The sequence below is a fragment of the Callionymus lyra genome, chromosome 3 (genome assembly GCF_982586985.1).
Source record: "Callionymus lyra chromosome 3, fCalLyr1.hap1.1, whole genome shotgun sequence".
Taxonomy (NCBI): domain Eukaryota; kingdom Metazoa; phylum Chordata; class Actinopteri; order Syngnathiformes; family Callionymidae; genus Callionymus; species Callionymus lyra.
Window position 1 is genome coordinate 35,442,684 of NC_141820.1, and position 13,518 is coordinate 35,456,201.

Below are 13,518 nucleotides of genomic sequence, written 5' to 3' on the forward strand. Positions count from 1 at the left end.
ACTTTCCACATTTATCACTTAGGATGAAAAGGCTTCGTCATTATACAGGTAATTTGGCAGAGATGGCTTTACTGGATTCCAAGTTTGAAACATTCTTGGATATTCATGTCACTTTCCTCACAGTCGGTGGATTTAAAAGTAATTACTTCTTGCAACATGAAGGGGAAGAAACTTGCCTTCAGAGAAAAGCCGACATTACTGCTGTATATGAAGATGTGTGTGTTTTATTCATGCTACAGAAACAAGCAGAAGTGATCGAGTGATCACTGGATCTTCCACATCCAAAGCAGATGCAGGGAAATGCATGCGCAACTGGGCGGGATGGAGCGGCTCTGATTAAAAGGATGTCGTTTTTTGAAAGCATCTTTCCATCCGCGGTGCGAGAGGAGCGTGCAGATCATTACGCTGTTTACTCCACACCATATGTTTCATCAGTGATGCAAAGTGAGGCTGATTCACATTCTCTCATGGTTCAAAAGAAGAGCTTCATTTGATCTTTTATGGAAATGTAAAACCACAGGTCAGATCACCAGGCGTCCTCGGGAATAGTCTTTGCCCCAGCAACTCTCTGGTGGAGGTACTTTTGGAACATATTCAGTTTAAAACACGTTCATTATTCAAAGAAGATGAACTGATGCTAAGAAGGCTGACTTAGCTTTTACAACCAATGCTGTAGTGATTAGAAACTGGATTGACAGAAATCATCTTTTAAAATCCATACTTTAAATGACACAGTTTATCAGAGTAAACCTTGTAACTACTAATAAGCCATGATATAGTTTATGAATTACAATTATTATGAAGCTTACTTGGAACACTTTGATGGGCAGATTTAGTTAAACAGTTAAAACATAGACCTAGTTTAAGATAAGTTTGTTTTCCAAAGCTTTAAATGTCCTCACTCCTCCCTCCCTACAGAGCTCTAAACCTTTTACCTCCCTCCACGTCCGCCAGCTCAACTGCCCCTGGAGGTCCTCAAAACAAAAAAGCAAACAAACAAAGTCAACTAAAAAGTCAATTTTCATATGTCAACCTGTTGTCCTTTGAGTGTTTAATCAGATTTAATAATCTTCATTATTTTTAAAGGTTTATCTGCCAGCAGATTTATTTTCTGAAATTCCTCCAAGGCTAACAGGTCAATTACCTTTTCCCCCAAGAAGTCAGAAACATCAAAGGAAACACGATAGTCTTGCACCATCGGAATGCCAGCGCGCTACAAATTCTGGTCTGAACATCAAAGCCAAATTATCGATTGACAAATATACTTTTCTGTTGACAAGAACCTCGGCCGGTTTTCTGGTTGGATGCGAGTGTGGCACCAGATCTCTGTGTCCCAGTTGGTCCTTTGAACATCCTCTGTAAGGGCGCGTTAATGGAGGCAGATACGCTCAGATAGAGCCAGCAGATTGGAACAGTTGCTACATCAAAGAGATTATAATAACTGCACACCGCGGCCATTACACAGCCTGAAAGAAATACCACACGTTTATGTTTGTTTCAAAGCCAGCATGGAAACATTATGCATTTTGAGAGCGAAGTCCATAACTGATCTTGTTTACAAGCATTTTTGGTCGTTGTACGTGAGCTTGTTAGGTCTTAGATTGAAAAAAAAGATCATTCATTTACAATACAGTGATTTATTTCTATCAGAAGTTAAAAAAGGTTATAGTGTGTACTCATTACACAATGGACTAAACTGTGGAAGCAGTTTACCATGTTATGAGCTAAGTAAATGCTAACACATACTGATCGAAGTCCTTTATATAAATGTTTTTGGAAAAGCTCTTATGACAGGGATAAGTTGACTGTAGTTGTGATTCCATATGAAAAAATAAAAAGTGTTTTTAAAATTTTTGTAGCTAATGTAGAAGTATTTTAATGACAAAACTATAAAGGGAAAAACAAAAATCTTCAGATGTTGAATTGCAGGAAGTTAGCTTTTTGGAGTGTGGGTAGAAACCAGTGGTTGAAAAAAAGCTCAAGCAAACAGGTGAAACAGAAAAAAATATATGAGATATACTGACATACTGTAAATGATTTGCTTGACAAGTCACCCACCTCAACCTATCTTGATCAGAAGATCCTCTATATGTCCTCATTAACCACATCCATGTCCCTTACCTTTCAAATTCTCCACATGAACCTGTACTTTGAGGTACACCTTCTTGTCACTCTCGTCAACCCAAGTACCTTCAACTCTAACCATCTGTAACTCTTCTCCACGGAAACTCCAAACTGCACATTTTTCTGCACAATCAGCAAATTTCCTTTTAGAATGTGCTCTAGAAAAGGTGTTCTGAAGGTCCTCCATGCTATGGCCAGTCCTTTTGCAAAACACAGCAAAAGCTTCAAATTAAATAAAGAAACATTGACTTTTAGAGATATTTCTTACCTTTTCTTTATTTTTCTATATTTTACATTTGTTAAGCATTTTATTCCATTGTGGCCATTTTTCTGTTTGTCTGAAAAACCATACTTGATTAAAAATTTTAAGGCGCCCTGATACAGTATGTTACCAAGCTACTTGGTGACGAGGCAAACAGTCAGGTGAGAATCGGAAGATCAGGGCAGTTTGTTTGTTGTATATTCAGGGCAAATGGTTAAAGAAACGTCGTTTTTTTAATATTATATCATATTATGTCAAATCCATTCTTCCCTTTCTAATTTCTGAGCCCCCATAGCGCCCCTGTCGGCCCCAACTTAAAAAAAAACCACAGGCTTGTAAACACAAAGAGAAAAAAAACACATTGTCGCTTTTGATTATATTTCTGTTTAACACATTTCCCGAGTTTCCATCGTTAGGTGAGTGGTGGACTTGACTGACAAGTAAGCACTTATGTGCTACTTGAAAACTGTGGTTTAGTAACAAATAGTCTTTGGCTGTTTCTACCTCCAGAACAAAAATACATTGAATCAACGTCGAAACATTGTCAGACAACATTACTATCTGATGAAACAACATTGAAAGGGCTCGCTTAGATCAACATTGAAACAACGTTGGATTTTGAACCGAATCTAACAGTGAATAAACATTTATTCAACTATTTATGCATTCAATTCCTTGATACCGCCACAATTGTCCCCTCACATTTGTTGTATGTTGAATTCATGTTGATTCAACGACAAAAAATCGAATAAACGTTTAATCAACACCAATCTGACTAATAATCAACAATGAACCAATTTCATTGGTTTTCTGGGTCTCTAATTTCATTTCAATTCAATTGTTTTTCTTTACAAAGCATTCAATGACATCACCTTCATGATGGAGGTAAGTGAGTTAAAACATTTAGTGGACACATGCAGGTATAGTCATGATATGAATAAAGTCACATACCGTGCTTTTCCTCACTCTGGAAGACACCAGTAGACGAGGTTTAGAGAGTGAGCCCTCCAGATATCGACTGATTCAGTAAAAAAAAAATATTCAAGGTTAACGCGGCAAAATTAAAGAAGGGGCTGAGTGAAAGTCCATATTGCCAAAAGTTGTGTCCAATTATCTCGCCTCACATTGTTTCCGTATTCAACCCGCGGGCCTCTCCAGGCAAGCTGTTGTCAGCAGCGACTGTAACAGCACTGTCAGCCTTCCCTTTGATTATCGGCCAGAGGTCACCCTGCGTTGCGCCCGACCATGTGGTGGACGATGTCAGCCCGGGCCGAGGCGTCAAAGAAGTCACCTCTAAAGGATAATCAGAAGACTGCTGACTGACTGCAGACCACCCGCAGGGAGACTCCTGCCTTTCACATGAATATAAATGTGATATTGACAGGGAATATTATCCGGGATAGAAAAGGCAAAGAGAAAAGTAAGATCCGGACGAATATTCGCTTCATTTCACACTGATAACCAGTCTGCGGCTCGATATGGAGTCCAACGCAAAGAATATGATAAACACTCGGATTTTATGGAGGAATTTTTATGATGCTTTTATTTCCCAACAGTAATTTAAAGTGAAGGACGAGGAGAATTTGAATGATTTAGTGAGCTTTTACTGACATTAAAAGGAGACAAAAGCTTCAGAGCAGCAGCTTAAATAGACAGAGACTGACAAAAAAAAAAGTGATTAAGCTGCATTTATAGAAGAGTCGGCAGCAAATTGATGCAGAGAATTTCACTGCCTCCTTTTAAAATCTAATTTAATTTAATCATCAGTTCCAACCGAACTGTGCAAGGACTTACTAGTTTGAGAAATAGTGAAATATATATACATACTTTTTTTGGATGTACAAGATAAAGATTTATAACAATAAAAGGTTAAATGTCATATTATAACATAGAAAAATATTAATACTACGAATTTTAAAGTTGCAATGTCACAAGATTAAAAGCCATACGAAGACTTTTGGGTAATATTAAGAGATTTAGGCTTGTAATATTATGACCTTAAAAGTTGTAATGGTATGAGATTAAAAGTCACAATACTACAACTTTTTAAATTGTAATGTAACAGTTAAAAGTTATAATATTAAGATTTTGAATCCCATAATAATACTGCAATGAGGCTATGCATGTCTAGTTATAGCATTTAACAACCTGCTAGTCACACAAGCATCAATTTGCAATTTACACGTCAGAAAACGCTCTGTTATACCTTAAAAACTCTTTAAAAATGCTTGGCGAGCCAAATAATATAACAATAGAAATGTTCTATAATCCTCTAGTGTCTGATCCAATTGGTTAATGCTTCAGATGAAAACATTGGGGCGTCATAAACAGTTACTTGATCATGACACAATTTGATAGTTTAATATTATTAAATAAAAGTGTATTAAGAACATACCGTACTCAAAAATAACTTATTTTTGGTTCACAGCTGATCTTTTTAACTATGTAAGTAAGAGAGCAATTGTGTAAAAATGGCTGAACACATTGGATACTATAATGATTATTTCTTAATTTGTTTATACAAATGACGAAAAAACCATGAGGTATGTTAAGTTAAAAATTGCATTTTCGATTTGAAGTTTTAAAAGAAAAAACAAGCTTTTATTTTGAAAGATGTATGGTTAAACAAACAATCTTTTGAACTAAAAGACAACAAGTGACATTTATTTTTCAGGTTGGCCACCTTACAGTATATTTAGTGTACACTATGAACACAGTCATCTTAAGTGCTGGGATAAGAGAAGAGAGAAAGAGATTCCAAAGAAAAGATTGTTTTATGCCGACTCTTATCAGCAGCAGCCGACTGCAGCCAGATTTCCATAAAGACTGGCTGTTGTCTGAAGGCAAGCAGCTGTCAGGGGGAATTACCTCTTCGACACAGACACCACAATCGAGGGCGCCCTTCCCATAATTCAGTCTGATTGGCTCAAGGGGAAAATGGCAGCCTGCGGAGAGTGAGACGAGTGCCCGGTTGACAGGTTTGAATCTGCAGAGCTCGGCGCTGCATTTACCTGTTATCATTCATGAGGGCTTTCTCCGTCCAGAAAGAGATCTGAACAAAATGACGAGGAGTCTGAGGTGTGATGGGAACAGCTGGACCTTCTCTAGCTGCGCCGCGAGCACACAAATGAAATATTGAAAGGCGAGGGACGGCTATACGAAGAGACTTCATATTCAAGTAAAATAAATAAAAAACTAATAATTTGGAGTGCTTGTTCACGTTGTGCTTATGTGGATTTACTCTGGGCACTCCGGTTTCCTCCCACAGTCAAAAGTAAACAGATGTTGATTGTCTGCAGGTATAAGCGTTTTGTTTCTTTATGTGTTATTTTACCTTTCGAGTGTTTCGCCCACAACCACACTAAGAGAATAAGCGTAATAAATTGATAATTTCTGCTCACAAATCCTTTTTTTTCCAACTAGAATTGACATTATTCAAGAAAAACAATTTTCTCCCTCTTACTGAGAGACTATTTATGCAATTATCCACCAAATGGAGCCAATTTAAAACACACAGTGAGAAAAGCGTGACCACCAATTCCGTCTTAATCACGGCCAGGTAAACGAAATGCTGGGGTTTTCCGGGTGAGTGACAGGAAAGGGGGGCTCAGGAGAGAAGCGTCCTTTAGGTGTCTTAATTATGGCTCCTCTCCACCCTCTCGCTGTCACCATCCCCGGGGGAGCGCAAGACAAAGGGAAGGCGATGTTTCATCTCTACTGCCGCGGTGTTTCAGATTCCGAGGGGAGAGACGTCGGGCTATTACGGAGGAGGAAACAAAGTGACAGTCGATGGTTTCTGCCTCTTTACCAGCTGAGTTCCGAGCCTCTGTGAAAATGTTTAGGGCTGAGAATTGAGCAACGTAATTTTGAACGTAGCCTGTGGTTTTATTATGGCTGAAGGCAGGCATAGTCTGGCTTCATCAAGTGTCAATTTTGACATTGAAATAAATGGATACAAGCTGTACCCGATGAGAGTTTGTGGTATTTCCCAAACAAATAGTGCCGTCAAACCTAAAGGTTTCCGTTTGTCACAGATATGACAGTTAAAAATGGTGCAAAAGGAAACAGATTTTGCTTCAATCATGCAAAAAATTCTAGGAAGACCTGGGGAGAGGAAAGTCTGGGCCACCCTACTGAAGCTGGATCGGAAGACGAACACTACTGACCTCCAAAGGAAAGTTTTTTGAGTGACGTCAGGAGAAAAGGGGCACGATGTGGGTAGAAGCTCTCCATGAAAATGAATGTCCTGCTTGGATTCAATTGAAACCATATGCTTTACCTAATACAAAATACTTTTTTTTTTTTCAGAATTTCAGCTCATTTTGTTAATTGAAAGGGGGAACAAAGGGAGGAAAGAGAACCCTCTGTGAAAATAAAAAGATATTTCAATAAAATTTGACAAAAATAAGACCTGTACCACCTTTTTTTGATAAATATTGCCATTATCATATATGTTTGTCATTTCACTTGGTAAGTAAGTAACTTAGTAATTACATTTATGTTTCCTTAACTACAACAAACCTAAAGCACAAATGTTTGGACATTATCTTGTTCAATTTTCTTTGTTTTCATAATTGTTTACCTAATAAATTCTAAACTTAATGCATCGAAACTATTATGAACTATGAAACTATGAGCCATCCTTTTCTCTGAACACTGCTATGCAGACTTTTTGAATTCTTTTGATAGGCTTCAAAATATAGTAAGTAAGTAATATAGTCACCTGAAATGTTTTTTCTACTTCACAGGTGTGTCTTTTCAGGGTTACTTACTGGAATGTTTTGCCTCATTAATAGGATTGGGACCATTGGTTGTTTCATTCTTTTTATGGAAGGAACCAATTAGCTAGTTAGTCCACTGTAATTCAGATAAATATCTCACTCGTTCTTGTTAAATTTCTCTAATTTCAGAAACAAATTACCAAAGATACATGTCAGCCATTCACTGTGGGTTAAAAGAATGATACGCCAGCTTACAAAATCCCAGAGAAAAAGTCTACCATGACTATATTTCTAGTGTTTTTCCCCCTGACAAAAATAATTAGGTGCATTACAGCTGTCTGACAGAAACTGCTGTGTATTAGATATGTCCACCTGCGAGCACTTTCTCTGCCGTGATCCACAGCAGTTTAGGGGAAGATAATACCACCAGAAATAGAAACAAAGAGCACCACCAGAACTACAACGGCACATTTGCCCTGATGCAAGCGAGACAGGCACTATGACGTGTTGTTAAAAACACACTAGACACACAAAAAGGCTAATATCCTCTATTCTAAGAAGAATTGGACACAGAACAGCAGGAGCCGTCACACTCGCACACACCCCTGAAAAGGTCAGTTATTCAGTACCGGGTCAAAAGACCCCTCAACTGAAAATATTGACAGAAAAAAAAGGTTGGATGATGCAAAGTGCTGTCTCCAGAAGAGATGGGCAAAAGAGCAAAGCTTCTTATCAGTATTCCGAGAGCCTGTCCTATAAATATTGGAAGAAGGACACTGGTGGAAAGAGGAAACGGCCAAATGGTGCATTTGAGAAATGGCACACCTGAGCGGCGCACGGAATATCATCTCCCCCTGTCAGATCTCATCCCATTTCATCACAATAATTGCCACCTTCATCGTTATCATCAATTCTGTCATCTTTACCGGCTCCGGCGCCATTCTCTGTCTCATCAGGGCTTCTTTAGCTCCGGGTGTGGCGGCGTGTGGGGGGGGGGTATCTAGAGCTGATGAAATGCAGACCATCTCGAGTGGGATAATCACTCAAAGTCATCACCATATTCAGCGCGTTAGTGAGACTGATGTTTTCTTCCTGCGCCGTGGATTTCTGAGACTGACTTTTTCCAAACACCTTGATTTTGAGGCTGATGCTCAGGGGAGCGAAGACCCCGCTGAGTCACGCACTCAAGCAGGTTTATTTGGAGGACACAACGTTCATCACAGCTTTGGACCTGCTGCTGACAACAAAGCACAACTGAAGTAGGAAGCTACAGAATCTATATGATTTTTGTTAAAATTCAATATTTTATTTACTAGGTTATTAAGCTGTTTTCCTTTTATTTTTACAAACTGCATCTTACTGAGTAATAAACCAAACACAATTCCTAATATATTATATATATAAAAATAACTTTAGTCAGCAGTGCTTCTAAAAAATACTGTAGATGTGCTTGAATGTCAAAGCAATTTTGATATTTTTGAGTCAGTCCACTGTACATGAACATGCACATGGGATGAGCACGTGCTGAAAGAATCCCACGTGAGAAACATAGAAGTGAAGAAACAGCATCAAGGCTCCATCATAGTCGTCGGAGTATTGACATAGTTTACAAAACAATATCACATCAGACACATGGTGTAGTTCATTTTTGATCTGTGAATACAAAAAACTACAGATCGCTCTTCTTTCTTATAGTAAATATGTTTAATTCTAATATGTTCCCCTTTTTTTTATTGTTTTCACTTATCTATTTGATTTATTTTTGGACTGATAACAGAATATTTAACAGATTTCTTCTGGTTTAACAGATTCAGGACCGGACGACCTCCATATTAGTGCTTAAGCTCAACCAACACAGCAAAAGAAACAAGTGGCATGTTTGTGTCATTAAATATCTCACCACTATGAAAGTTTTATGATATATCAAATAAAAATAAGCGCAAATTAATTTTTCTTTGAATTACTTGAACTCAAAAGTGCTTTTCTTATGAGCGGTTTTACTCAAAATGGTGCGTGAACTAGAGTTCAAATAAACTTACCTTGGCCATTTGGGCCTGAACTCCAGTGGCTTTGAGGGACGACACGGCCTTCTGTGCTGCGGCAGGGCTGTCAAAATCCACAAAGCCATAGCCTGAAGAGAGAGGAAGAGGTGGGGGTAGGTGGGGATAAAAAGAGATAAAACGACAGCGTTAGAGGAGGAAAAGAAAAAATGAAAGTAGATGACTAACAAGGAGAATGACAGTTGCCTGGTAATTGAAGCAGTAATAGGTTGGTTACATGACTACAGAGGCTGCCAGTTCTTATATCTAGTGAGCACTACATTGTTTGATAATTAGCAACACTGACATCCAGGGGAGGCTATGCATCTTAATTAAGAGCACGGATGAGCGATTTAGTAATAACAAACCCCGGCACTCTGCCCACCTCCACACAAAAAGGGCATGTGCACGCACAAACCAGTTCCAGATATACCGTCATCGTGTTCATATTGTTGCCTCACACAATCATTCAGACCGCTGCCTAAAGATTACGACCACCTCTGTCTTCTTGGACTTCGGAGAGAAATGTATGTGGAGAATTCTTTTTGAGGGGTTTTGAAACACTGTCAAAACAAAGAAACACTTTCAGGTAGAGTGGTACCAACAACAAGGACGTTAAATGAAGTACACAAATATCCACTGAAAATGATGCAGTACAACTGGCAGGCCTGTATGTGGCGTTGTAATGCATTGACATATACTATAAAAGAAGGCACGAAGAAGCTTCCACACAACAGCTATTAGATCTTCACGACACACACAAGACAAGTTATTATAGTTTTTGTTATTATGATACTAGAAGTAAAAAGCATATGTTTTACTTTCTGATGCCGACGCTGATGATGTCCGATCACTTATTTGAGTGGTAAGTAAGCCAAGGAAGATACTCGGCCGAATCCCCTCGTGCAAGCATGAACCCGCGCCGAGTAATTCCTTGGAATCATTTTCGGTTTCTTCACTCTTAATTTTTCAAGAATGCAAAGCTGCCTGCTTGACTTTGTGTACTTCAACACCCGGCATATTAACACAAACCCAATTTTGCAGTCTTTTTAATCCTCTCGACAGTCACAAATCTCTCGCAGAGTGACAGCGTCGTCAAGCTTTCGCCATTTTTTTCTCCATTTCCCTCTTAACTCTATTGCTCATACATGTACGTAAACACATATTTATAATTCTCCGAGCAGCGCCGTCCATCTCCTGAGTGTCTCTCTCGATCACGCCTGCTCTGACACACACACACTAAGTCTCCCTCGCTCATATTTTCATGACATTAACAGCCACCAGTCCCCATCTGGAAATTCATCAGCAGAGGAAAGCGGCGGGAATGAAATCTGCGCCTGTGATTTATGAGTTATTGTGATCCCAGCGTTCTGCGCGTCGTGTCGGAGACGAGGGTCACGTCTGTGTTAATTAAAATTTTGTGGCGGATTAAAAGCAGTCAATGGTGCCCTCTGATCCACCATTTCAGACGGAAAGTGTAATTAGAATAAGGATAATGGGTGTGAGAATGGGGTGTGTGTGTGTGTGGGGTGTGGGGTAGAGGGGTGTTCGATGATGCGGTTACCCCATCATGTTAGGAGCAATTACTTAATCACACATTCGAGCACATGCGAAGAAAAACACCTCATTTTCACTCCGTTGAGATCCAAACTGAGAATTATCAGCGTTATTTTATTTTTATTACTGTTTAATTATGTAAATATTGTTTTAGATGTTTAAATTAACTACTGATGTAACATCTTTAAATTAGTAAGTAGATCATTTATTTTGTTGCAACTTGATTCTAGATTTATTTTTCTTGAAATCAAATTAACATATAGACAATTTAAAATTAATTACAATTTTTACTACAATTACTTCATCTTCCCATGTGTTCTACCCTTTCTGTGGTTTCTTTGTTTATTTGACAGACTAGTGAAGATGAAGAAGATTATAAAAATATTATACGTTTTAAAGCAGCTTCATTGGTATTCATGTCTTTACATTAGTGTGTGTTTCTTAAAGAAAACGTGAAATGACAAAATCATGAGTGAAATTCAGAGCTTCTTTCTTTGTAACTGCTTAAAAGGACTAAACATATCATTTTCAAATAATACTGGTGTGAAAAAGGCAGAATATAGATGAAAGTATAAAACTAATGAAGAGCCATAAAAGTAGCAACTAGATGATACATTAACACAACAACCCAAAAATGACATACTGTAGCTAATATCAGAAACTAAACCAAAGTTATCATTACTTTTTTTTTACAGTTATGACAAGATTACAACTAAAACATCGACAAAAACATCACGTATGAGGGAAAAAACAACTGCACCAAAGCACCATGTCAACAGAAAAAACAATGGAGAAAAAACATCTTAATTAAACACATCAAGGAAGACAGAAATAAAAAAAAAAATCATTTGACAATTAATTTAATATTTTGGGAAAGTTAAAAAAAGAGACATAAATAAGAATGATCTTTGTGTTCCTTTAATATCTCTCATCTTCAATAGAATTCTCTTTTGATTAAATGTAAACCACAGATCCATGTAAACAGAGAAGATGAAAATTAAATATAAATTAAATTATCAACAATGAAATCTTCCCTCAGGAATTTCGTCCAACAAACAGAGATGTGTCTTTAATGAGTCAATTAGAAATTCCAATATGCCCCCTCCTCACCTGGAGAGCACTTCCCAAACTCTCTGAGCAATATGAGGATTTGGAGGACGCTGACCTATATTCCGACCACTCTGAGTGGATAAAGAAGCGTCGGCGAGGCCCAGAGTGAGACGGCGAGAGAAAACTAGAGTAAAAAGAAAAGGCTCAGGCCAGAAGAAGAGGGTTATTTGAGGTCAGCGGAATCCACTGAAGAACAGTGCATTGACATCAGGCCGCCTCCAGTAATAGAACCAGATTGTGCTTTCTGCGGCTGATATGAGCATAATGATGCTGTATGTGGAACGTTTCATCTACAACTGGAGGGTAAAACTGTTGAAGGGCTTTCGTGTTGAAATCATAATGGAGCAATATGAAGACGTCAACTTTCTAATTGTGCTTTCAGTTGCCACGAGCATTTTACAGTATAACTCCATATAGTCAGCTTCACCACACAGGGAATTTAAAGAGAAAAAATATACATATTGAATGTTTGAGTTATTTATTTTATGCACAAGAAACTTTTTTGTCAGTTATTTTATGAAGACGTGTCACATGCAAGATCAGTGTGTTATTAAACACTAGATATAAACACAATAATATATATTGTAAAGCTGCATGATATCGGCCAAAGTTATATTTATTATCATTTTGATTGAAATAGTAATCACGAGTATTGAAGTTACAAGTCGCACCACATCTCTGTTTATTTCCATCCTTCTTCCCTGTTCTACTCTATCTTGTTGCATTCAGGTTTATGTCGTATGAACCATGTTGTTGCCCCTGTAGGTTTACTGACTTCTGCTACTACTCAGGGGAAAGAGGCCACGAGAGACAGAACACCCCCATGAAAATTAAAATACATCCAACTTTCAAATTTAAGCATATGTATTATGTAATGTTAAATTTTTCCTAATATTAGCATCTTAATCAATTGAAAGGTCCATGGCAAAGCAGGGTATATTAGCTAGTATTCGATATACCGTTTTACAGCACTACACGGTACACTGTCAATGTATGATCTATTTTCAAGCTTTTTTCATATATAAAGCGCACCAGTTATTCAAACAGTAGAACTTTATTAAAGGCGTTCACTATAACTTTCATCCTCTTGCAGTAACACGTAAAAAAACCCACCGTCTGATACCGCTAAATGAAGTTAATCCACTTGAAATGATGGCAAGCTTGTTCGTGTTTACTTTGTTCGCTTGCATGTTGTTCATGTTCACGTTGTTCATGTTCGCTTTGTCCTTGTACACGATGATCATGTTTACCTTGTTCTTGATCACGTTGTTTGTGTAAACATTTTTTGTGTTCACTTTGTTCGTGTTCAGGTTGTTCATGTTCACGTTGACCGTGTTCACAATGTTTGTGTTCACGTTGTTCATGTTCATGTTGTTCATCTTCACGTTGTCCGTGTTCAAGTTGTCGATGTTTATGTCGTTCCTGTTCACGTTGTTCATGTTCACATTGTCCGTGTTCACATTGTTCATGTTGTCTATGTTCATGTTGCCCGTGTTCAAGTTGTTCACATTGTTCATGTTGTCTATGTTCATGTTGCCCGTGTTCAAGTTGTTCACATTGTTCATGTTGTCTATGTTCACGTTGTCCGTGTTCACGTTGTTCATCTTCATGTTGTCTATGTTCATGTTGTCCTTTTACATGTAGTTCATGTTCACGTTGTTCATGTTGTCTATGTTCATGTTGTTCATGTTGTCTATGTTCATGT

The 13,518-nt window shown here is 38.0% G+C and overlaps 1 protein-coding gene across 4 annotated transcripts in view; it reads right to left on the bottom strand.

The window, feature by feature from the left end:
- The window catches only part of rbms3 (RNA binding motif, single stranded interacting protein), a 192,575-nt gene that overhangs the window by 109,143 nt on the left and 69,914 nt on the right, over positions 1–13,518 (bottom strand). For all 4 annotated transcript variants that reach the window (XM_087787709.1, XM_087787708.1, XM_087787707.1 and 1 more), the window contains exon 4: positions 9,147–9,238. In XM_087787709.1, the coding sequence (XP_087643835.1) occupies positions 9,147–9,238 (92 nt within the window). The remainder of the gene's footprint in view (positions 1–9,146; positions 9,239–13,518) is intronic.